The sequence below is a fragment of the Phacochoerus africanus genome, chromosome 10, assembly GCF_016906955.1.
Source record: "Phacochoerus africanus isolate WHEZ1 chromosome 10, ROS_Pafr_v1, whole genome shotgun sequence".
Classification (NCBI taxonomy): domain Eukaryota; kingdom Metazoa; phylum Chordata; class Mammalia; order Artiodactyla; family Suidae; genus Phacochoerus; species Phacochoerus africanus.
The window spans coordinates 36,651,338-36,676,995 of NC_062553.1; the positions used below are offsets into that span (position 1 = coordinate 36,651,338).

The 25,658-nt window shown below is 36.6% G+C and overlaps 1 protein-coding gene across 1 annotated transcript; it reads right to left on the reverse strand.

Annotated features, from left to right (window-relative positions):
• Positions 1-24,255: 24,255 nt before the first annotated feature.
• On the reverse strand, positions 24,256-24,498 carry LOC125137338 (cytochrome c oxidase subunit 7B2, mitochondrial). Its single transcript, XM_047798025.1, has one exon. It carries the CDS (start codon positions 24,496-24,498, stop codon positions 24,256-24,258), a length of 243 nt encoding a protein of 80 aa, XP_047653981.1.
• Positions 24,499-25,658: the final 1,160 nt, after the last annotated feature.

A 25,658-nucleotide genomic window follows, 5' to 3' on the forward strand; every position in this document is an offset into this window, starting at 1 on the left:
TATTTTCAGCAATACAGAAAAATGAAAACAGAAGAACTCCTGATCTGCCTTATTTACTTATCAAATCACAAAGACTGAAAGAAGGAGGAGAATTTATCACCAGCTGTGTCTGCAGTCCTCTGCTTGCGCATAATTCTGACTCATTCGTTCACCAAATACTTATGAAGGAGTAGCCTATCAGCAAGCACTATACTAGATCCTGCACTGCTTTGCATTCTTCACAACTGTCTTCCAAATTAGGTGTTCTGTGTTAAGAATATAATATTATAATTCTTGCTATATGTTTCATTTCTTTATGCTTCTATTGTGCTTATGATTTATTTTTAAAAGTTTGGCAACATGAAAAACTATATGTAGATGATGACAGTATCCACAGAAAACTTAAAAATTGATTGGATATTTCAGGCAGGCTATACACTACAAAATTTCCAAAACAGCTAGTATCTTTGATATGGAACACATTTTCGTTTGCTACAAAATTCTAAAATGCAAACATTACATATCATGATTGCAAAAATTAGCAAAGGATCTAAGCAGATAATTTGTGAAAGAAGAAACAGAGACAAGTAAAATTTAAAAGATGCAAACTTGTTAGTGATTAAAGAAAAACCAAGAAATATAAGATGTAATTTCTTTATATAATATTGACATCTAAAAAATGTTAACATCGAAGTTCCCCTTGTGGCTCAGTGGGTTACAAACCCAACTAGTTTGTATCCATGAAGATGCAGGTTGGATCCCTAGCCTTGCTCAGTGGGTTAAGGTTCTGGCATTGCCATGAGCTGTGGTGTAGGTGGCAGACAACTCGGCTTGGATCCTTGGATCCTGAGTTGCCGTGGCTGTGCCGAAGGCTGGCAGTTGCAGCTCCAAATAGACACCTGGTCTGGGAACTTCCAAATGTCACTGCTGTGGCACTAAAAAGAAAAAAAATAGTTAATACCATATTATGTAGAAATATTGGTGATGAATATTGCTCCATAAATTGCTGATGGATACATTTTATTGTAAAGAGATCAGGCACATGAATTGTGGAATTTAACATTTGTATAGACTTTGATTCAGAAACTTTACTTTTAAGATAAAAGCTTAGGGAAATAATCAGGAATGGGGATAAAGATTATGTAAAGTATTTTCACTGCATCATTATTTATAACGCAGTGATAAAGGAGAAAATATTCTATATTCTAACCATGAGGGAAGAGTAAATTATTTTACGATATACTCATGTGTACAATAAAGAATTATTTTTTCCTTTAATTTTTGAGTAATTATTATTCGCATGGAAAATGTTCAGCATACAATGTTGGGCTCAAAGTTGGACCAAATCTACACTAGAGCTATAGAAACAGAAACAAAATGATCTAGAAACTTGAAAAAAGTAGGAAAATGCCATTATTATTAATATCGAGACAATTGTTGATGGTTACTTCCTTCATGTTTTTCTCGAGTATAACACGTTTTCTTCACTGATCATGTATTTAAAACAAAATACAATGAATTTTATCTTAAAAATTAACGTGGTTTCTGGTTCAGGACAGCCAACTAAATATTTTCTTTTCTTACCTCGAGATCCTCACTAGGGGTCAATAAAGAGTAAAAAGTATAAATGACTATAATAAATTGGACCAGGGCTTTTAGCAGGTGGAAGATTTATCAAACATGGACAAACAGAGAAGGGCACACCCACAAAGAACTTAAGAAGGAGAAGGGTCCCACGATGGAGGGAGCTGACCTTGGTATTAATTTTTAGGAGAGCTGAAGTAGTCCGCATTCACCCTTATCCCTAAAGCAATGCAAACCCACCCAAGTGTGAGGGGAAGGGGGAGGGCAAGGAGGACTTCCTTCTAATGAAATGGACATGGCTGCATATGCCCCACATAGGATAAGTGAGTATTTGCCTGAAAAGCAAAACTGCTTCATATTCTACTCTTCAGAAAAATTCCAGTTCTCTGATCAATTACCCAAAATGAAGTCAGCCACTTGACAGGCCCCATTCACACATCTGACACTGCCAGTGACTCTCAATATGCAAGCATAATCAAAAATGCTAGAAATTGAAGAAAAACTTCTAGGAAGAGAAATATCATGATAAACAAATTTGGAAAAGTTACCACAGTAGAAATATCAATTATCAGGGAATTGAAGAAAACTGTATAAAAAAACAAAGAGTCCTAACCCTAGCACAAAGAGGTTTGAAAAGATTATTCTAATCCCCAAAATGAGAACAGGGTGGTAGAAGAAAGGAATGTTAAATATTCACCTATCACACAAAGACATTTATAGACAATGAATGAAATGGATTAATCAAGACATATCCATTTGAGTTCATGATGTGGGGCTACAAGAAGAAATAAACAGAAAAACATTTAGAAATGGTTCTAATGAAAGAGATACTGAAGATAGAAAGAGATGGTATGGGAGACCTTTTTTAAAAAACTTTATGATGCTAGATTTTTTAAAACCATGTATTTATATTACTTTGTTACAAATAAAAAATAATGTTAAAAGTAGCAGGGAAAAAAAATCTATTGCAAAATGTTCCTTCTCAAAATAACAAGATTTTCAAACAAAAGTCAGGTTTCTAAATTCACACTTGTTTTAACTCTCAATCTGAGTTGTGAAAACAGAAATGGAGAACCATCTCTGAAGTTTTAACAGGGATGATTTATTTGGTTGTTGTCACTGAAATTCTATAGTCAAATATGTACTTGATGTGAGTTAAATATTGAGGTGAAGCCTGGGGATTTCAGTGGTTTATATAAGCTACGTCTGTGAATGAAATTTTCCAAGCATTTTGCTAAATATCTCCTATGCCATCATTAAAGATGCAAAGCCAAAAGATTGATAAATAAATTCTGCTTTTAAATGTTGATTTTTTCAATTAATTCCCTCTATCTTTTCTACTCATGACCTATTTGAGGCAAAGACATGTGTTCACAGTGTAAGACACTGGTGATTCTCTGTCATAAACTGGCTTCTGCAGCCTTTAAACTAATAATGCATCTTGACTCAATGCCAGCAATCCCCTGCTGGGATCAGGGGCTCTGACAGCCAGGATTCTTCAACCAATTCAGACTGCAAAACAGCCGTGGAACAAGTTGGTCCAGCTCTGATCTGTCTAGAGATCATCCATTTCCCAGGCTAAATTGGCAAAGAGATTGATAGATTGAAGGATGTTAAGGGGAGCAGTTGACTAGAGCGGGGGAGGTGGTGGTGGGGGGACTTGCAAAAGACAAACAACTAGAGCCCAAGTCTGTGAATGCTTCTCTGATGTTGTGATCCCAAAAGATGATCCAAGAGAAAAACCTTGTTGGAAAAGGTCAAAAGAAATGATTGATTAAATGATTACATTAAAACTAAAAATTCATCTGTCGAAAATATCCTGACTGAATTTAAAGGGCAAATGCTAAAGTAAGAGAATGTTTGCAGCATATGTGACCAAAAATAACTAGTATTTTATGATAGCATAAAGTCCTACAATTTAACAAGGCAAGAATGTATAAAAAAAAAAAAGGAAAATAATGGACAATACACACATTCATGTAATAACAAAATTATAGGGAGTTCCCATTGTTGTACAGCAGTAATGAACCCGACTAGTGTCCGTGAGGTTAGGGGTTCAATCCCTGGCATGGCTGAGTGGGTTAAGGATCCAGCGTTGCCATGAGCTGTGGAGTAGGTTGCAGATATGGCTCAGATCCCATGTTGCTGTGGCTACGGTGTAGGCTTGCAGCTGTAGCACTGATTCAACCCTTAACCTAAGACCTTCCATACGCCATAGGTGTGGCTCTAAAAAGCAAAAACAAACAAAAAAAATTCTTTTATTTTAAAAACGTCATACTATTAACAATCAAAGCAATGAAAATTATATAAATGACATGGCACTTTTTTACCTCTTGGGTTTCAACTGTGCTTTTTAAAAATGAGATTTCTAAGTGGGACTCAAGTGTAAGCAACTTCACATAATGTTGAAACAGCCAAGTACAACTGCTGGAAGCTGGCAAAATTATTCTAAAAAGCATTCTATTAATATTCATATCAATATAAGGAGTTCCCATTGTGGTGCAGTGGGAATGAATCCAACTGGGAACCATGAGGTTGCAGGTTGGATTCCTGGCCTCACTCAGTGGGTTATAAGGATCGGGCATTGCCGTGAGCTGTGGTTTAGGTCGCAGACCTGGCATGGCTGTGTCTGTGGCATAGGCCCGCAGCAACAGCTCCGATTAGACTCCTAGCCTGGGAATCTCCATATGCCATGGGTGTGGCCCTCAAAAGACGAAAAAGACAAAATATATATATATATATATATATATGTTCGTATCAATATATGATGCAAGTTTGAAAATGGTTCTATCTAGTAATTTATTTCATAAGACCTACTTAAAAATAGCTAAAGTAAAGATTCAAGATTTGTGTATAAGGCTGCTTCATGCAGTATTATTTCTAGTAGTACCAAAGGAGGAATTTATAGGTCTAATAGAAGATAAATGTTTAAAGATAGGTGACTCTCAAATAACACAAGCTTTCCAAGCATGATAAAATGCATTTAGCTAATAAAAGTTGTACTTCATAGGGTAGTTGAGGGTATCAAATAAATTCACACAACGTCCTTAGAACGGTGCCTGGCACATAATAATAATAGACATTAACCACTGTTATTTAATCATTATTAAATAATATTAAAATGATGTATTTACTAAAAACTTTGCAACCAAAATTTTTATCACTTACCACTAATTATACAGAATGGCAGAAAGGTAAACAGTTGTAAGAGTAAAGGCTTTAAAGTCAAATAAATGGAAATAATTATAAAAAGATTATATATTTATTGAGGAAATTTAAAGAAATAATGCATTTAAAGTGCATTTAAACATCAGAGCTCTCAAATGAAAGCACATTGTCATCATTATGTACTCATTATGATTACCAACAAAATATACTATAAATGAATATACTAAAAGTATTTTTGATGTTTAAAATATCAAAAACAATATATAATATAAAAACAGAAGTAATAATAAAATGAGCTCACACAAAATCCTGTTTTAAATAGTTTTCAAAAATTGGCCATTTTTCAGTCACAGGATACAAAATCAATACACAGAAATCGATGGCATTTCTATACACTAACAATGAAAGAGCAGAAAAGGAAATTAGGGAAGCAATCCCATTTACCATCGCATCCAAAAGAATAAAATACCTAGGAGTAAACCTATCTAAAGAGACAAAAGACCTGTAGTATGAAAAATATAAGCCACTGATGAAAGAAATCAAAGATGACACAAATAGATGGAAAGATATACCATGCTCGTGGATTGGAAGAGTTAATATTATCAAAATGACTATACTGCCTAAGGCAATCTACAGATTCAATGCAATCCCTATCAAATTACCAAGGACATTTTTCACAGAACTCTAACAAAATATTTTAAAGTTTGTTTGGAAACACAAAAGACCCAAAATAGCCAAAGACATCCTGAAAAAGAAAAAAATGGAGCTGGAGGATTCAGGCTCCCAGACTTCAGGCTATACTACAAAGCAACAGTCATCAAAACCACATGGTACTGGCACAAAGACAGAAATAGAGATCAGTGAAACAGGATAGAAAGCCCAGAATTAAACCCACGCACCTACAGCCAACTCATCTATGACAAAGGATGCAAGAATATACAATGAAGAAAGGACAGCTTGTTCAATAAATGGTGCTGGGAAAACTGGACAGCCACATGGAAAAGAATGAAATTAGAACACTCCCTAACACCATACACAAAAATAAACTCAAAAGGGATTAAAGACCTAGATATAAGACCAGACACTATAAAACTCCTAGAGGAAAACATAGGCCAAACACTCTCTGACATAAACAACAGCAACATCTTCTCAGATCCACCTCTCAGAGTATTGACAAGAAAAAAACAAATGGGACCTAATCAAAGTTTCTGCACAGCAAAGGAAACCCCAAACAACACAAAAAGACAACCCACAGAATGGGAGAAAATCTTTGCAAGTGAATCAACTGACAAGGGATTAATCTCCAAAATTTATAAACAACTTCTGCAGCTCCACACCAAAAAAACAAACACGCCTATCAAAAAATGGGCAGAAGATCTAAACAGACAGTACTCCAAAGAAGACATACAGATGGCCAAAAAACACATAAAAAGATGTTCAGCGCCACTCATTATTAGAGAAATGCATATCAAAACCACTCTGAGGTACCACCTCACACCAGCCAGAATGGCCATCATCCAAAAGTCTACAAACAAGAAGTGCTGGAGAGGGTGTGGAGAAAAAGGAACACTAGTACACTGTTGGTGGGATTGTAAATTGGTGCAACCACTGTAGAAAGCAGGATGGAGATTCCTCAGAAAACTAAACATAGAATTACCATTTGATCTAGCAATCCCACTCCTGGGCATCTACCCAGAGAAAACCACAACTTGCAAAGACACATGTACTCCAATGTTCATTGCAGCACTATTTACAATAGCCAAGACATGGAAACAACCTAAATGTTCATCGACAGAGGAGTCGATCCAGAAGATGTGGTACATATACACAATGGAAATGTTACTCAGCCATTAAAAAGAACAAAATACCAGCATTTTTTGCAACATGGATGGACCTAGAAACTATCATGCTAAGTGAAGTCAGCCATACAATGAGACACCAACATCAAATGCTAACACTGACATGTGGAATCTGAAAAAAGGACAGACTGAACTTCTTTGAAGAACAGATGCTGACTCATAGACATTGAAAAACTTACGGTCTCTGGAGGAGACAGTTTGGGGGGTGGGGGATGTGCCTGGGCTGTGGGATGGAAATCCTGTGAAATCAGATTGTTATGATCATTATACAACTACAGATGTGATAAATTCATTTGAGTAATTAAAAAAAAAATGGCCATTTTTGTTTCATTTATATACTCACCCCCAACACTCACACAGGATTATTTTGAAGCAAATTCTAGAAAGCATTTTACTTTATCTTTTTTTTTTTGTCTTTTTAGGGCTGCACCTGCTGCATATGGAGGTTCCCAGGCTAGGGTCCAATTGGATCTATAGCTGCCGGCCTACGCCACAGCCACAGCAACTTGGGATCTGAGTAGCATCTGCGACCTACACCATAGCTCACAGCAATGCCAGATCCTTAACCCACTAAGTGAGGCCAGGGATCGAACCTGCATCCTCAAGGATGCTAGTCAGGTTCATTAACCGTTGAGCCATGATGGGAACTCCTAGAAAGCATTTTACCTTAAAATGTCTTCATGTATTTCTAAAATATGAGTATTCTTTCATTTTTAACATAACCAAAATATCATTACTTCCTAAAAAAAAAATCTTTAAAACCATCACATCTCTAGTCAGTGTTCAAATTCCCTACTGTCTCATATATTTTTTGTTTCTTTCTTTGAGTCAAGATCCAAGGAAGGTTCATACATTGCAATTACCTTCTCTCTTAAGTTTCACTTAATATATATGTTCCCACCCACTCTTTTTTTTTCTTGCCAATTATTTGCAGGGGAAACTGAATATTTGTTCAAAAGAGCTTCCCAGACTTGATTTTGTTTTCTGCAGCCCCAAAGTATTGTCCAAATGTTTCTGTTTCCTTAATTCCTGTATATTAGTAGTTAGAATGATATTCAACTTTGGATTTTTTTGGAAAGAGTAGTTCAGAGATAGTGTTTGCACTCTCACCGGTGGGCATATAATATTTGATTTTCTTGTTTTTGGCAATATAAGTAGTTGCTAATTATCATGGGTTGGATCCATTCTTTAATTTAATGGTAATATTCTAACTCTGTCTTTTCTGTTATTACTTTATTAACTGGAATAATAGGAAGAGACTTCTCACCATTTATTTATGCTTTAAGGGAGTTCAGATAGAAGAGATAGGGTGAATACTACTTTTTTTTTTTTTTCCTTTTTAGGGCCTTACCTGCAACATATGGAAGTTCCCAGGCTAGGGTCTAATCAGAGTTACAACTACCAGCTTATACCACAGCCATAACAATGCCAGATCCAAGCTGCATCTGCGACCTACACCACAGCTTGTGGCAATGCCAGATCCTTAACCCACTGAGCAAGGCCACAGATGAAACCTACATCCTCATAGATACTAGTCATGTTCTTAACCTGCTGAGCCACAATGGGAACTCCAAATGCTAAATTTTTTTATTCCAATTTTTGAAATAATGAGATGATTTCCTACTATTCTCCAAAGGGAGCATTTGATTCCACTTTAGAGTTTTTCTAATTTCTAAGCATCACAGACAGATGCTTATTACGGTATCACAGATACCAACCAGCACAAGCCTGCTGGTTGGCCCTCATTAAAGGTCTGGATGCCAGCTCTGCAGGACTCTAATATCAAAGAAGGCAGCACCAGCTCAGAAGTGCCCTTTCTTTGGAGGTCTAAGTACTGATTCTGTTGACCCCCTCTTTATGCTTTCAAGTTCGCATAAGTGCAGCTTTTTCTAACTTTGTTTCCCTGGTCATAGTGAAACCCAGCAGGGCCCTCTGGGACTCCTGGCCACAAAAGCCTTTCTGTGTCTCCCATTTCTTGTTCTTGGGAAATGGGCCTCATTCAGCCACCATGACCTACCCAGAGTTCCTAGGAACAGGTTCAGATGGTTGCTGATCAGGTAAGGGAGGAACAGTCAGGTAACAATAGTACAGACTTGGGGCAGGATGCTGGTTACCTCTCAAAGGATATACATAATAATATAGGCATCTTACTATTCACAATAGCCAAGACATGGAAAAACCTAAGTGTCCATTGACAGATAAATGCATTAAGAAGATGTGGTATATACACACAATGGAATACTACTCAGCCATAAAAAAGAACAAAATAATACCATTTGCAGCAACATGGATGGAACTAGAGACCTTCATACTAAGTGAAGTAAGTCAGAAAGAGAAAGACAAATACCATATGATATCACTTATATCTGAAATCTAATATATGGCACCAATGAACCTTTCCACAGAAAAGAAAATCAAGGACATGGAGAATAGACTTGTGGTTGCCAAAGGAGAGGGGGGAGGGTGTGGGATGGATTGGGAATTTGTGGTTAATTGATGCAAACTATTGCCTTTGGAATGGATAAGCAATGAGATCCTGCTGTATAGTACTGGGAACTCTATCTAGTCTCTTATGATGGAGCATGATAATGTGAGAAAAAAGAATGTATACATGTATGTGTAACTGGGTCACCTTGCTGTACAGTAGAAAATTGACAGAACACTGTAAACCAGCTATAATGGAAAGAATAAAAATCATTATTAAAAAAATACAGGCATCTTATACACCTAAGAGAAAAATTACTACATTCCTCATGCTTTTTTTAGAAATGAGTACTTTACAACTGAACAGCTTAGAGTCGTTCCTTGTCCTTCTCCCTGACTTAATTGCACCGTAAACACAATCACCCGTAAACTAGAGATTAGGGACCCTGAGAACAATTGCCTGTGGGTTAAAGATTATTAGCACATGATGCTTTTCAGGAACATTCCTAGTCTGTTCTAATCTCTGATCAATATGCCCTTTCCACAAGTACTGTTATTCCAGACAATAACCCAGAAGGCCACCATCATGATCATACTGTGATCTCCTGACTCCAGATTTGATGACTAAGATTCTGCCAAAGAAAGAATGCGTTTTGTCCCAATCCTGATTCCCATCTGAAAACCTGTTTTTCTCCTTTTTTATTATAAAACTCCTCACAATTCTTTCTGAGGGGGGGGCGTGGTCTTTAGGGCTCTAGCCTGCTGTGACCCCCCCCTTTGTCTGGCAAAGCAATAAAGCCACTTTTTCCTCCTTTACCCAAAACTGTATCTGTGTTTCAGTTTGGCACCAGAAGAGGCCAAATTCCGGCAACAATAGGTTTTTCCCTTTAGTTATTCACTGTGATTCATAAATATTCTCATTTTCATCTAGTTATAAGATTTCATTTTTAAAGTCTCAGAACAGTTTGGAATCAAACCAGTGAAGAGTGCCATAAATGGAATCAGTTTCATTTATTTTTCCTATGCTTAACCAGCTAGTCCAACACTACCTATTAAAAAGTCCAAGTTTTCCTGAATATTGTTTGTTCTTCCAAATGAATTGTATAATCAGCAAGTCAAGCTCCAGACAAAAACATTAAGTGTGTGATAAAGCCAGTATTTAAGTCAATGGGGAACAAATTCTTGGAGTGAAATGTTGCTGTTGTGACACTCAAAGGAAATGGAGGTAAAACATCCTTTAGATCCTTTAGAAAGGCTAGCATCCTTTATTTCCTGAGTTCTGGTCTTTCTAGAGTGCCCCCTGCAGGCAGAGACTAATGGAAGCTGGGGAGCAAACAGAAAGGTGGTTGGTTAGCAGAGGCCCAGGCTGCAAATCTAGGCAGTTATATGGGTGTGGATTTTGGAGCTGAGGAAAACAAGTTTAATAACTGGCTATTCACAGGTTTTTGTTTTCATTTTGTTTTGTTGCTATTACAAAATAATGTTGCCATAAATAGAATTCTGCATACACCTTTTCACGTATTTGCCAGTGCATTCCGAGATAGAGTTCTAGAAATGAGATTGCTGGGTCAAAAGATAAATGCAGACTATAGCCAAATTCTCCTTCAGAGAGATATACCATTTTCCATTCTCAGTACCACTCTGTGAGAGTGCCTGTTTTCCCTTAGCCTTATAAATATTTAGTCAAACTTTGGGATTTTCATCAATCTGATTGGTGAGAAACAGTATCTCAGTTTAGCTGTAATTAGCACATTTCTCTTACGGAAAGTTGTGAATATTTTCATATGTATAAGAGTTATTTGCATTTCTTTTTCTGTGAACTAACTATTTATATCTCTTTTGCTCATTGGTCTTTTACCTCTCTACTTTCAGAAGCTTTTATAAATTAGAGATAGTAACTCTTTAAACTGACATAATTTTCTTTTTCTTTTTTTTCTTTGTCTTTTCAGGGCCGCACCCGCAGCATATGGAGGTTCCCAGGCTAGGGGTCGAATCGGAGCTACAGCTGCCAGCCTATGCCACAACCACAGCAATGCAGGATCCGAGCCATGTCTGTGACCCACACCACAGCTCACGGCAACGCTGGATCCTTAACCCACTGAGCGAGGCCAGGGATTGAACCCACAACCTCACGGTTACTAGTCAGGTTCATTAACCACTGAGCCATGACAGGAACTCCATAAACTGACATAATTTTCAAACACTTTTCCTGATTAGTTGTTATGTTTTTCACTTTGCTTACTGGATTTTTTTGCAATGCAAAAGTTCTTTATATTGTTAAATTTATCATTTTTTTCTCCTTGCATGTGGATTTTGACTCACATTAGGAAATTTTTCTCACTCTTATAAATTCCCCCATATTCTTATTCTTTATTATTATTATTCTTTATTATTATTACTACTATTATTATTTTGTATTTAGAGATCCAAACCAGTTGGAATTTTTCTTTAGTGTCAGAAATGGATACAATTTCATTTTCCTATGGTTAACTAATTATCCCAACACTACTCATTACAAGCCAATATTCTCCCCAGTGTTTAAATGCTACCTTTATCATATATTAAATTTCCAAATTCAATAAGGTCTACTTATGGATTCCCTACTCTATCATATTGGTTTGGCTTCATTTGTACATGATCGCATAGTGCTTTAGAAATAGAGACTCTGAAAGGTGTTTTAATAACCAAGAGAGTCAGTCACTACTTCCAAGATTTTCATCTGTCCCGATTATTATTTGCTCTGCTAAATGAATTTTATAATTCACTTGCCAAGTTCTAAAGAAACATATCTTATTACTATTTCCTGGTAAAGATTTAATGTTATAATTATCTCAGGGACCATTAAACTCTATATGACACTGAGTCTCCCTTTCCAAGAACATGGTATGTATTTTCATTTATTCATGTAGACATACATACATTTGTTGGACACCAGTTAATATCTAGGTGTTCTATGTCTTCATTTATTCTCCCTTTTGGAAATGGAATTGTTGCATCCATTTATCTTTTTCAAACATTGATTTTATGATTTTATAATCTGATTCTACCCTGGAATTCTGTTATTGTTTATAGTTTCCCCATCAATTTTTTTTGGTTTTCCAGATACATAATTCTATTATCTGCAAATAGCAATTAACTCTTTCTTTCTAATTCCTATCCTATGCTTCTGATTATGTTTTTACTGACTAATTTTATAAGCTAATTTCTACAATGAAAATGTTAAACAGCAATGGAAAATATATTTGCTTTGTGCCTGACATTAACCAAAAATCCTTAATGTTTTTTTATTAGGTAAGATGCTAACTTTAAGGCCAAGGGTTGTAGAGTGTGTGTGCGTGTGTGCATATGTGTGTATATGTGTGTGTACACATGAATTAGAACTTTGTTTTTAAAACATAATAAATTTTAAATATTTTTAAATATCTGTATGCATCTATGAACATCAGCAGTTGATTTATCAGTACAATGGATTATATAAATGTTTGTTAATATTTTACTATCTTTGCACATTGCATTCCTGGAATACATCCATATGATTATCAGATATTATTCCCATACTGCTATTGAGACTCGATTGTAATTTTACTTGAGGCACAATCTTTGTAACATATTGGGTCAATAATACACTCATGTCATTCCTGAAATGAATTTGGAATTCATTTTTTTCCTGTTCTTTAATAGTTTAAACAGACTAAAGATTTTCTTATTTTCAAAGTCTGGCAAAATCCTCAACTAGGACCATTCAAGGGTGCTTCTTTTCATTAGCCATGCCACAGAAGTTCCCGAACCAGGGACTGGAGCCATGCCACAGCAGTGACCCGAGCTACAGTAGTGACAATGCTGGATCCTTAATCCACTGGGCTTCCATGGGAACTCCTGTTTTGTTTTTTTTGCTTTCAAATTAGAGTTGTTAACTAAAATTAAAAAAAAGCACAACATGAGAGTTGTGAGTTATGTTTTATTTGGGGCTATCACCTGTGAGTCAGCATTTCAGATAGCTCTGAGGAACTTCTCCAAATAAAACATAACTCATGACTCTCAGGTTGTACAATTTCAGTATTTGTGTCCTCTCCCCCACATTTTTGAAAATATGATTTAACATTTATTAATTAGTTGTTTATTGCATTGATCATTTCAAGGAAGTGAGTTGACCTTTGGATTAATTATTATTCTCAGAATTCCCTTTGTGGCTCAGCAGAAATGAACATGACTAGTATCCATAAGGAGGCAGGTTCGATCCCTGGCCCTGCTCAGTGGGTTAAGGATCCGGGGTTGCCATGAACTGTGGTGTAGGTTGCAGACAAGGCTTGGATCCTGTGGCGTTGCTGTGGCTGTGGCATAGGCCGGCAGCTGCAGCTCAGATTGGACCCCCAGCCTGAGAACATCCAGATGCTGCTGGTGCGGCCCTAAAAGGAAAAAAAAAAGTTCTTAATGGTGTTTTGTTAAGTTTTAGAGTTGATTTAATCCTTCTGATTTGTTTGATTTTTATATAATTCTTTCTAAACTTTCCTTTACTTTTACAAAGCTGTCAGCTGTTTAATTAATTTTTATTGTTATAGGTATTTAATCTATAAATTTCCATCTAATACCTAATTTAGCTGTATACTATCGATTCTGGTATGTTGTGTTCTCCTGAATCTTTATTTTCAAGATCTGAAATTTTGGATTTTATTTCCTCTTTGACCCAAGAGTTTTAGTGTCAACTTGGCTGAGCCACAAGGTACCCAAATATTTGGTCAAGTATTATTTTGATTGTGCCTGTGAGGGTGCTTTAGAATGAGATTAATATTTTAATTGGTAGATTGAGTAAAGGAGACTGCCCTCCCTTAATGTGGGTGGCTTTCATCCAATCAGCTGAAAGCCTGAAAAGAATAAAAAAAGCTGACCTTCCTGCCAATACTCCTCATGCTGACTATCTGAGCTGGGACACTGGCTTTTTCTGGCCTTTGCATTCAGAATGAAATATCACCTCTTCCTGGGTCTTGATCCTGCCAGTTTTCAGGCTGGAAATTACATCATCAGCTGTCCCAGTTCTCAGGCCTTTCGACTTTGACAAACTTCATATCAGCTCTCCAGGGTCTCCAGCTTGTCACGAGCCCTTCAGATCTTGGGACTTGTCAGCTTCCATAATTGCATGAGCCAACCTAGCCCTTACTATATATATATATTATTCCAGGTGGAAGGGGCTTTCTGTTTTATAATTTTTTATTTTTTATTTTTTGGTTTTAATTGCAATACAGCCATAGTATTTATATTACTGCAATTACTCACACATACAGATACACACACACACACACACACACACACACACACAATCTCTCTTGTTTTTAACGGCCACACCCATGGCATATGGAAGTTCCTGAGCCAGGAATTGAATCTGAGCTACAGTTGTGACCATGCCTGGGGCAATGTCGGATTCTTTAGCCAGCTGTGCCAGGCCAGGGACTGAGCCCATGCCTCTGCAGTGACCTGAGCAACTGCAGTTGGATTCTTAACCTACTGTGCCACAGTGGAAACGCCTACACAATCATATTATTTCTATAATCATACTACTTTGGAAGAAAGGGGACTTGAACTGTTTTACCTTGAGAGATGTGTAAATCTCCTTCCTATTATTACTGCTTCCTATTTGTCCTTGCATTTCCTGTGGCTTCTTTTGTTGCTACATTGTTGGTTACTGCCCTGAACTCTTTGCCTACACTGGACTGCTAAATCAGAGAAAAATAAATTTCAATTTTCTTGAAACTCTATTTTAGGTCTTTCTGTTTAGCTTAGTCTTACTGTATCTAACTAACCACAGAAAAACTTACTAAGTTTACCACATTTATAACATTTAGCTCTGAAGAGAAACTGACTCAGTGACAGGTAGCTTTACAAAGTGGTCACTTATTTGCAACTAATACAAATAAAATATGGCACACATTTGGGACTAATTCATGATAGAAGATGCTTTTTGTTATTTTGCCACTCTCTTTACAACAATCACTTCAAATTCTAATAATTCTACTCCACAGACTAGATAATTATATTGTATTCTGAGGAGAGGCATAATACAACACAGTAAATTATTACTTTTGAATGTGTTAACTATACAAAACATTTGCCTTAGTACTGTTGTAGAAAGGGGGACCCCTTTCAGAGTCTGAGAATGGGCTTTTGTCTAACACTTGGAAATAAAGTGTCTGGAGAGACACACGTGCTGACAAAACAAAAGATTTTATCGGGAAGGGGTGCCTGGGTGGAGAGCAGCAGGATGAGGGAACCCAGGGGAACTGCTCTGTCACGTGGTTCACAGACTCAGGTTTTAATGGGGATGGGGTTAGTTTCCGGATTGTCTCTGGCCGGTCTTCTTGCTTAGCCCATACTTGGTCCCTGGCTCAGGGTTCTTCTGGGTGATATGTGCATCTCTCAGCCAAGATGGATTTCAGAGCCAAAGATCCTGGGAGGGTGGTTGTCTCATCCCTCCTATTGGCCCCTCCTAAATTCTTCCAGTTAATCTTCAGGGCAGCACTATGTTCCTCATTAGGGCTTCTTGTTGTGAGACAACTCGTGTAAGCAGCTATTGACTATTACCCTGCCTGGCCAAGGTGGTACTTTCAGTCAATGGCCCCCTAACTGTACATTCAAGTTGCTATAACAGAATCCCATAGATTGAGTGGCTTATCAACAACAGCAATGTATCTCTCATAGTTCTGGAGGCTGGGAAGTCCAAGGTCAAGCTGCTATTAGATTCAGTGTCTGGTAAGAGCTTGCTTCCTCATTTAAAGATAAACTTCTTGTTGTGTTCTCACATGTCAGAAGAGCAATTAACTATCCTAAATTACTCTTTAATAAGGATCTCTCTCATAAGGGCATTAATCCCATTCATGAGGATTCCATTCATGATCTAATCACTTTCCCAGGGCCCCACCTCCAAATACCATCATATTGGGGTTTAGTTTCAACATGAATTTTGGAAGGATACATTCACTCTATAGTAGCATTCTCCTAATTAAATGCCTATCTAAATATGTTACCTATAAGTAAAGAACAAGTAAATAATCTTGTTTAAAAATTTTATGTAATATATCTAAAAAATTAGTAATATACCTTAAAAAGTAGTAAAATATCGTTATGTAATATATCTTTAAAATGATGTGGAATATAAAATTCCTCTTCATCCAGTTGTCCTGGAAACTTCCTTTTGGGTGTTACTAATAGCACTTTTGTTCCATTTTACAGAAGTAACCACCATAAATTTCTTCACTTCTTAGGTCATAACTCAAGAATTGACCACTGAAGTTGGGTAACACTTAGCAAATAAAGAAAATTCTATTTTTTTCTTGTTGGTTTAATTCTTTAATTGGCCAAATTTTAATGCTATTTCTTCCAAGAAGGTGAATAAAATTATTATTTTTTAACTTATAGAATAATTCTCATGCTCAACTAATTATTCCATGCGGTCACATCAGAAAAAAGACAAAATTCAAAATTATTTGTATTTCAGGTATAGTATTGTTAAAATATGTTTAAAATTAATTTTCACTCCTATATTAAATGGTTAGTTTCTAACTTACAAGCAATTAATTTATGAATAACTTCTTAAAAATAAGTGTAAGATCAGAAGTCTTATCCTATTCCACAGGGGATAACAGTTTTATTGCTCTTCAGTAATCTTAGGGAGTAATTTTTAAAGTTACTAGAACTGAAAAAAAAAAATGCTCCTGGTAACACAATTTAGAGAATGTATGAAGTAGCAGACTTTGGCAGGATGGTATAAGGTCCTAACCAGCATTCTCAGAACATCAAGTGATGTAAAAACTATATAATGTCTTGAATAATCTTATTACAGTCCTAAGAGTTAAGAACCCAGGTTCACAAATTATTTAGTAGGTAGGGGAGATAGGTATATAGAGAAAAACAAAGAAGTTGGAGTGAATTTAAGGTTTTTCTAGCATATGCCCTTCAAACATATATTAACATTGAATGTGCTTCATTGAGAAAAAAAAGGCATAAGATAAATGTAATGCACTTGAAGTTGTAACACAGATGAAAGCCTATTTTAACCTGAGGTAGGTCAAATTTTTAAAATTGTTCTTTAACATACTTGAGGTAAATATAAATTATCATATGGCTTATGACTCTTCAGTCATTTCCTCAAAAAACAATCTGAGAATTCTACAATGAGAGGACATGCGTTTAAAATACTTTTAACTATACCCAGGACTTCTTAACCCACAAAACATGCATGTTCCTATTGCTTTCTTTCACTGTTTTTTGAAAAATAAAATTCTGAATACAATCAAAAAAGCCTGTTGTACATCATCTCTGCTTACATGTGTTAAGGCAGAGAGAGTTTAAAAGCTGCTTAATTTTTATATTGTTTCCGTATATAGTAGAGTCACATCATATACGCATTTAATTTAATCAAATTCACCCATATAGGCTTGGAGATAAATAAAGAGGAACAGAAGAAAGGAAAACATAAAGAGGAGTGGGCAGAACTTAAGAGATTGGACTTAGATACAGAATAACAGAGACATAAAGCAAAGAGAAACAATGCATACAGGTCAGAACATTTCATCTCTTGTTCTGCTCAATAAGTTATGTTGGTGAGTGACCTTTTTTGGTTTCACCCTGCTGTTACAAAAGGGCATGTCCTCACAGTCTGTGGAAACCTACTGTACAATTATATTTATCATGTATAATTTTGTCTTGGTAAATGTATATGACTGTATATATTCTTTATATAACAGAACACTGAACTTTATGTGTAACCTCAGATAATATTGAAAATATGATTTTTACCTAACAGGCTTATTTTAGAGCTACTTCTATAATATGATGGAGTCCCTTTCCCGCCCCATTCATATAACCCAAGCTCCAAACAACGATCTTGAAAATAAACTTTTGGAGATTATTCAAGTTTTGAACTAGGGCTAGTCTTTGTATTATCAAAGTTAAATCATAGTCAAAGCTCTTGACATGAGAGGATGTGACATTTCTATTTAGTCTCTATCACCTAGAACAATACTACCTCTTAACCATTCATTAAAGGGCTGAAATCATCATCTGCAATCTCATCCTCAGCAATACTTCCATCACGCATTTATTTATTTCACCAGAAAAAATTGCTTACTAAGCATTTAGCTTAAATCATTAACAAAAAAATCTGTAAATCAGGTATTATTTCCCTCAATTTCATAATCAAAAAACTGGGAGAGATGAGTCAGATAGATAAGGGGCAGAGTTAGGCTCTGAATATAGATCTTTCTGAATTCAAAGTCCATACTATTTTAGGAAGTTGCCTTTCATGCAACAATCTAGAAAGAACAATATTTAAATAGAATGACAGAATGTTGTTTTCAAAACTGTATTTTTATTTCTGTAGTTAGCATCATACTTATCATTTAAATGTTCTCATCTATGAAATAGTTTTAAACCTCATCTGAATGTATTATCTAATAAAATATCCACATACTTTTTTGCTGTTGTTGGTATATTTGTCAGATACCCATCAGTTATGGCTGTGTGTCTGATTGGAAGATCTTTCATTTCAAGAAAATGTGAAATGTTTCCATGGAGATCAGCTTGAGATAGCCCAGTGACGAACTTCTTAGCTATAATTTCACACTGGTTTCTATGGTTTCCAGATAGGGGAAGAAAATGAAGTTGCAGATTTTTTTGCAATGTAAAAGGTTATTGAAAAATAAGAGATACCGCTCAAATTAATGCCATCCCCCCGCCCCAGGAAAGCAACGGCTGTTACTGCAAAACATGAAAGATTTTATGATGTATGTTGTACATCTATGCCATTTTCTCTACCCATAGCAAATGAGGAACAACCATGGTACTTAATTTCCAAATTTAGCAGAAATCTCTCTTAAAAGTGGGAATTCTCTATGAAATCTGTTTTAACAATGGCTACTAATAACTAGCTCACAATCTCCACTTCATTTTTCTTACATCACATCTTTAAAGATGACACACAGTGCATCTGTTACATCAGTTAAGGATGGAGTGAAAACTGTGACACAGAGATATCTCTTTATTTACTGTTTATATCTGAGACCAGAATTTATACAATTTTTTTGGATAGCTCTTGTCATTGTGATTAACTTATCTACATAGTTGTGTCATGAAGCAAACTAAAAAATACTGGACCTTGTATTCAAATCCCTTTAAAGTGGCTTCACATAAATTAGACTGAGCAAACACATACTACCCTTTTGTCCACTTCTCCAGCCTGACCCTTTAACTTACCAATCATCCCAAGAGTTGGCATGCAGCCACACCAGTTATTTATCAATTTACCATCATCATGCAGGATGAGATCAGGGTTGTCTTTACTTAGCATATGAAATTTCTAATGGAGTAGTAGACCAAAAGCCAAGAGATGTGGATTCTATCATCATTCTTAGATGGCTTCCACGTCACTTAACCAAGCCATGGCTAATCATAGGTATATATCTATTCAATAGGATACATGACCAGCTTATATACCGTACAGGATTGTTATGGATTTCAAATGAGAAAAATACTCCTTTAACACATAGATACAGAAAATTTTAACTACTCAGTCTTCACTTTTTTTTTTTTCTTTTTAGGGCCTCACCCACAGCATATGGAAGTTCTTAGCCTAGAGGTGGGGTTGGAGCTATAGCTGCTGGCTTACCCCACAGCCACAGGAATGCTGGATCCAAGCAGCAGCTGCGACCTACACCACACCTCATAGCAACCCTGGATCCCCAACCCACTGAGTAAGGCCAGGGATCAAACCCGCATCTTCATGGATACTAGTCAGATGCCTTTCTGCTGCACAACAGTGGGAACTCTCATTCTTCACTTATTATTCATACTTAAGCCCAGTAGTAAAGTGTAGCCCTAGTAGCCCAGTTTTATCAATAAAAGGAGAACACTATCAAAATGAAGTTCTCCTCCTTCACTGAGAGTAAGCAAATGCATTCAATAACGGCAAAGGAAAATATTACTTTGTATGAAACAATGTAAAAATTAAACTGTGGCTGGAAATTTGATAAATATTTTCAAAAGTTAGTTTTAAGACACAAAGAGAACAACAAAACAGCTTGCAGTCCATGTTTTATGTGTAATTGGGTTGTAATAATCAGTAAGAAAAGTTAGAAACAACAAAAAAATCAGTATCAATTTTCCTCTAAGACACAAATTTATTTAATTAATTAATTAATTTATCTTTTTAGGGCCATACCTGTGGCATAAGAAAGGTCCTAGATAAGGGTCAAATCGGAGCTGCACCTGCCAACCTGCACAACAGCCACAGCAATGCCAGATCCTTAACCCATCAAGCAAGGCCAGGGATCAAACTCACCTCCTCATGGATATCAATTGGGTTTGTTACTGCTGAGCCCCAATGGAACTCCCAGCAGGTACAAATTTAATGTCAAAATAATTACACACACAAAAACACACACATGCACAGCATGCATATGCTCATATATACATATATAACCCTGGCAAGGTAAACTTTAATTCTTATTTCAAATAGAAAAATATTCAAGGTGAAGGTAAGGAAAAACAAATGGTCATTTTAAAATATAGTACCCATTATATACCTCATGCATTCCCTGTCTCTGCTTCCTTGTTTATATACTCTCTTGAAAATGTTTTTTTACCCCTATAGTTGTCACAACAATCTATGATAGCTCCCTATTTTCTCTTGTTCCAGTTTTAATCTTTCTCCAGAAATTCAACCTGTAAACTTGAAGAAAAACTAACAGACAGTATAACTTGGAAGCAAAAGAACATGTTCTAAAAAGCTTGACTCTTGACTCCATTGTTTATAAGTTGTGTGTTTAGGAAAGTTTAAAGTCACTTCAAACCTAGGATTTATAAGTTTGTAAACCAGCAGACCAAGGAGGCAAATAGCTTTAGCAACTACAGAACTAAAACAGCTTAGTTCCAAATTGTCCCTGAAGAAGGGAAATCTTCCTATTGGGCAGTACTTTAAGTAGTGCACATAGTTGTTGCTTTGAAGGAGAAAGGGCCAGATGTACAACTATACACCAAATTGAAGAGACTTGGTGACTTGGCAGGCTAGTTAGGGAATTACAAGGAACAGTATTAGAAAATTAGTGACAAGTTTGGGAATGGATTATGTGAAAAGACTTCTATAAATGAGCAAGGAGCAGGAATATATTCAGGTCCCCTATAAATACTCACCAAAAGGATACTCAGCAGAAGGGTATCTTAACACATGTGTGGACAAAATGACCCCTTCCTATGGCTATCACTCTCTTCCTCAGACACCTGTGCTTTCACAATGGCTCAGAGGCAAAGAGGTCATGCCAGCAGGGATGGAGATTATGTGTATGCTCAATAACATGGGCTTGCACTCATCCCAGAGTTAGTCTGGCTACAGTCACTGTTGAGTGCCCAAACTATCAAATGAACAGACCAATATTGCACCTGCATTTGGCAGTATTCTTTGGAGGAAGGAAGCAAATCAGTCAGCCATCAGCACCAGGTTGATTTCATTAGACCATTTCCATCATGGAAAGGCAGCACTTTGTTCTCACTTGAATACGCACTGAATAAGGTAGATTTACCTTCTCTCCCTGTGACTTTTCTGTGAATACCATCATCCATGACCTTATGAAATGTCTTATTTAGTATCATGGTATGCAACACAGCACTGATTCTGTCCAAGAAGCTGACTTTATAGCAAATAAAGCATAGTAATGAGCTCATGCTTACAGGAGTCACCATGATCAAGCCAGGGGAAGGCATAGTTTCAAAGTGAAGGGCATAAACTTCTCTCATAAGCCATCCATGTCATCTTAGTTAGAGACAATGAGAAACAGGTTCAGGCTCCAGTTCATGTTCATGATTTCAGTGCACGTTCCCAAATCCTTGTTGGCCCTTGATCTCCCTTACTTCATGCTCAGCTTTCCTCCTTTAGCAAGAACTTACTTGTATCAGATACAAAGGCAACAGCCTTGTAAAAACTTCTCTACTAGCTCCCCAAATTGCATTAGTTCTAATTTGAATAACTAACCCTATATACTGTACTATTCACACTGCTTCTGCCTCTCTGATTAAATCATAGAATTAGCATGAAGATTACACAAAAAATTCTACAAATGGATAAGCAAAAAAAAACTGAACAGAAAAAAATGATAAAAGAAACAGAAAGATCATATACACACAAAAGAACCCAACACAAAAAGTTAATACAAGATGTTGACCTGATCAGTAGTCAGAGAAAGATAAATTAAAATATGAACTGCCTGAAATTTCATGCTCATCAAAGTGGCAAATATTAAAATGTATGAAAACTCTAAGAAGAGTCTTATGTGGAACAAGAGCAAGTTGTATAGGTTTCTAGTGAGTGTAAACTAACTACTTTGGGAAATAACTTAGCAAGATCGAGCTTTTAGCAAAGCTGAAAATGGGTTCTCTAAGACTTACAAATTATATACCCATGAAGGACCCTAGAAGACTCCTACATAGTAAAAATGAGGAACATATAATGTCCTTTAGCCAGGGAGCAATATCATTATATATTTTAGCTTGAGGAATAGTATACACATCTTGAGGTTGACCATCCAGGAGTAGGAGGTGGTCTCCATTGTCAACTGTGGTAGGTCTCCCACAAGATACCCTCCAATGATCTTTGCCTTAAGGCAATCATGCCCCTATATAAGGCCCTCCTCTTTTGCATGGTGTTGATTTAGTGTTTCACCTCCTAATGAATAAAATAGATTCATTAGAATAGGGGTGATGGTAGAGGTGATGGAATGTTACTTGCAAGATTAAGTTACAAAAAGACTGTTAGCTCCTGTCATGGGCACCTGTCCTTTGTTATACTGTGAGCTGCCCTAGGGTGAGACCCACAAAACCAGAAACTGATGTCTCCAGCTAATGTCCAGCCAGGCCCTGAGACCAGCAAACAACCATATGAGTAAACTGGGATATGGATCCTCCCCTAGTTGTACCTTAAAATGATGACATCCCTGTCTGACACTTTGCAGAAGTGTAAAATCCTAAACCTGAGGCATCCAGCTAAGTCATGCTCAGATCCTTGACCTACAGAAACTGGTATTAATAAATGTTTGTTGTTTTAAACCACTGAGTTGTAAGGAAATTAGTAAAATGGCAATAAATAAGGAATATGCCCTCCAATAATCATTGCAAATCCACAGTGGTAAACAAATACATTATTTTCAGACTAAGAAGGACTCTGAATTACCTAAAGTCAACCATCGATTCATTAATTCAACCACTAATTACTGAAGACCTAATTTGTCAGGCCCTGTTTTAGGGATAAAGTCATGAAAAAAATAGTCTCCAAGCTACACTTTAATGGAATTTTTCACACAAACAATAATAAAATACATTCTTTGTCAGATGATGATAATCCTAAGAGAAAAATAAAGCACGCAGGAAAGACAAAGCCTGGTGTATGTAGGGATTGCAGTTTTTAAAAGGGTAGTCAGAGACCTTCTCTGAAAAGATAACATGCAAACAAAGCCAAGGAGAGTGTGATAAAGTGAGTCCTACAGGATCTGAAGGAAGTGCATTCCAAGCAAAGTAGAGCAAATGCAAAAGTCTTGATGAAGGAGTGAGTGAAACAAACCGCTACAGCATCTAAGGGGCCTGTGGACCATTTTAAGGACAGTAGCTGGAGTGAAATGGGGAGTTGTAGGGTTTTGAAAAGAGGAGTGACATCACTAAACTAATGTTTTAGAATGATCATTTCGGCTTTTGTGCTTAAAAGAGATTGTGTGTGGCAGGGTTTACAGGGACAGGGCAGGCTTAGGGGTCATCAAGTGTAAAAAAAGGAGACCAAGTAGAAAGTTTTTATAATAATCCCAGTGAAAGTATGGTGATTCAGATCAGGGGGGTAAAGATAAAGGATGTGAAAAATGGTCAATTATGAATATATTCTAAAGAAAGACTCAATAGAATTTGCATGACAATTAAATTAACATGTAAAGTACATATGTGTGTATTTCCACGGAAGAATGTATAGTGTAAATCAATAAGCCAGAAAAATACATGCTCCATTAATTCTACTTTCAAATATCTACTATCCATATTCCCCTATAAGCCATACCCACTGCTACTGCCTTGCTTTCAGGCACTGCAATGAAAATTTTCAATGACTTTTTAAAAGTTCCAAATACATTTTACTTCTTCAGTTATGCTATATCTTAATGAGCAAGAGAGAACTTAAATGACAAGTTGGGTTGGAAACAATTCTGTATTACAGTAACTCTGATGGTTAGTCATCATTCCACTCTTTTGGGGTGACTCTGCCAACAGGGGTCAGGTTCCATTCTATTCCAATCTGTGTAGCTATCAACACCCATGCAACAAGACAGAAGGCAGTTCCGCTAGCTAGTAGAATATTACCATATTTGTCATGAAAATCTGGTGAGTATTTTGAGTGGTTCTGTCTTGTCCTAATTTGCTGAATGCTTCGAATCCTGATACTACTTAGCGCATTTCTGACCAAGGGAAACATTACGAAGGTATGGTAGAACTGCAGTTGATTGAAGCTGCTGGTCTATTTCCTTAAAAATAAACCTGGAAAATCAAAAGGTGGGCAATGACATTTGATCTTTCAGTTCTTCCCACTTTAAAGGTTTCACCCACATCACCCTCTGCAGAGTGGTCCGAGTGTGAGTTTTGATAAAACAATTTGTCTGGATTTGCATCTCAGCTCTGCCACTGATCAGCTGTATGAACTTGGGTGGTGAGTTAACCACTCTTTGACTTAGTTTCTTCAATGGCAAACTGAGATAATAATGTCCAGTTGATAAAATAGCTAAAATACCCAACATGCCTCACTAGGCCAATGATCTGCCTGTGTCTACTATAAATTCCAGTTTCAGTCTGAATGACAAGACATTCACAGGGTATGTCATAACTTTTCCTCCTCCCCTTGTTCCTTGCCTCCCTTCTTTTTAACTCCCTTCCCTACTTCCCCACTTCTCTATCTCTACCTGTAATTCTTGACTTGTATTTTCCTACAGGTAAAATTCAGCTTGCCATTTATTTATTTATTTATTTATTTATTTATTTATTTATTTATTTATTTATTTATTTATTTATATGGCCATATTCATGGCATATGGAAGTTCTGGGCTAGGGGTTGAATCTGAGCCGCAGCTGTGACCTATGCCACAACTGTGGCAATGCTGGGTCCTTTAACTCACTATGCGGGCTGGGGATTGAACCTTCGCCTCCACAGCAACCTGAGCCACTGCACTCAGATTTTTAACCCACTGCACCATATAGGGAACTCCTCTACTTGCCTTCTAAATCCCAGTATAAAGCCACTGCTTTTATGAATTCTTTTCCAAACCTCCCTAGGCTGAAAATGCCCCCTTTTTTCTGGGCTTATACACTTGTTACAACCCTTCTTTCACAGCATTTGACATGCTGCATTGGCTTTATCATTTTTAAAAATGGACTTTATTTTGTTTTTTTAGAGTAGTGTTAGGTTCACAACAAAATTAAATGGAAAGTACACAGTCCTCATATACTTCCTGACTCCACATGTGAATGTCTTCTCCAACCTGAACCAGAGTAGCACATTTGTTACAACCAATGCACCTACATAACAGTCCTTTATCATATATGTCTTTTGTAAATATTTTCTTTCATCCTGTGGCATGTCAC

Excerpts from the sequence above, each read along its gene's own strand:
- LOC125137338 (XM_047798025.1), bottom strand. The coding sequence starts at position 24,498 with ATGTTTCCCTTGGTCAGAAATGCGCTAAGTAGTATCAGGATTCGAAGC.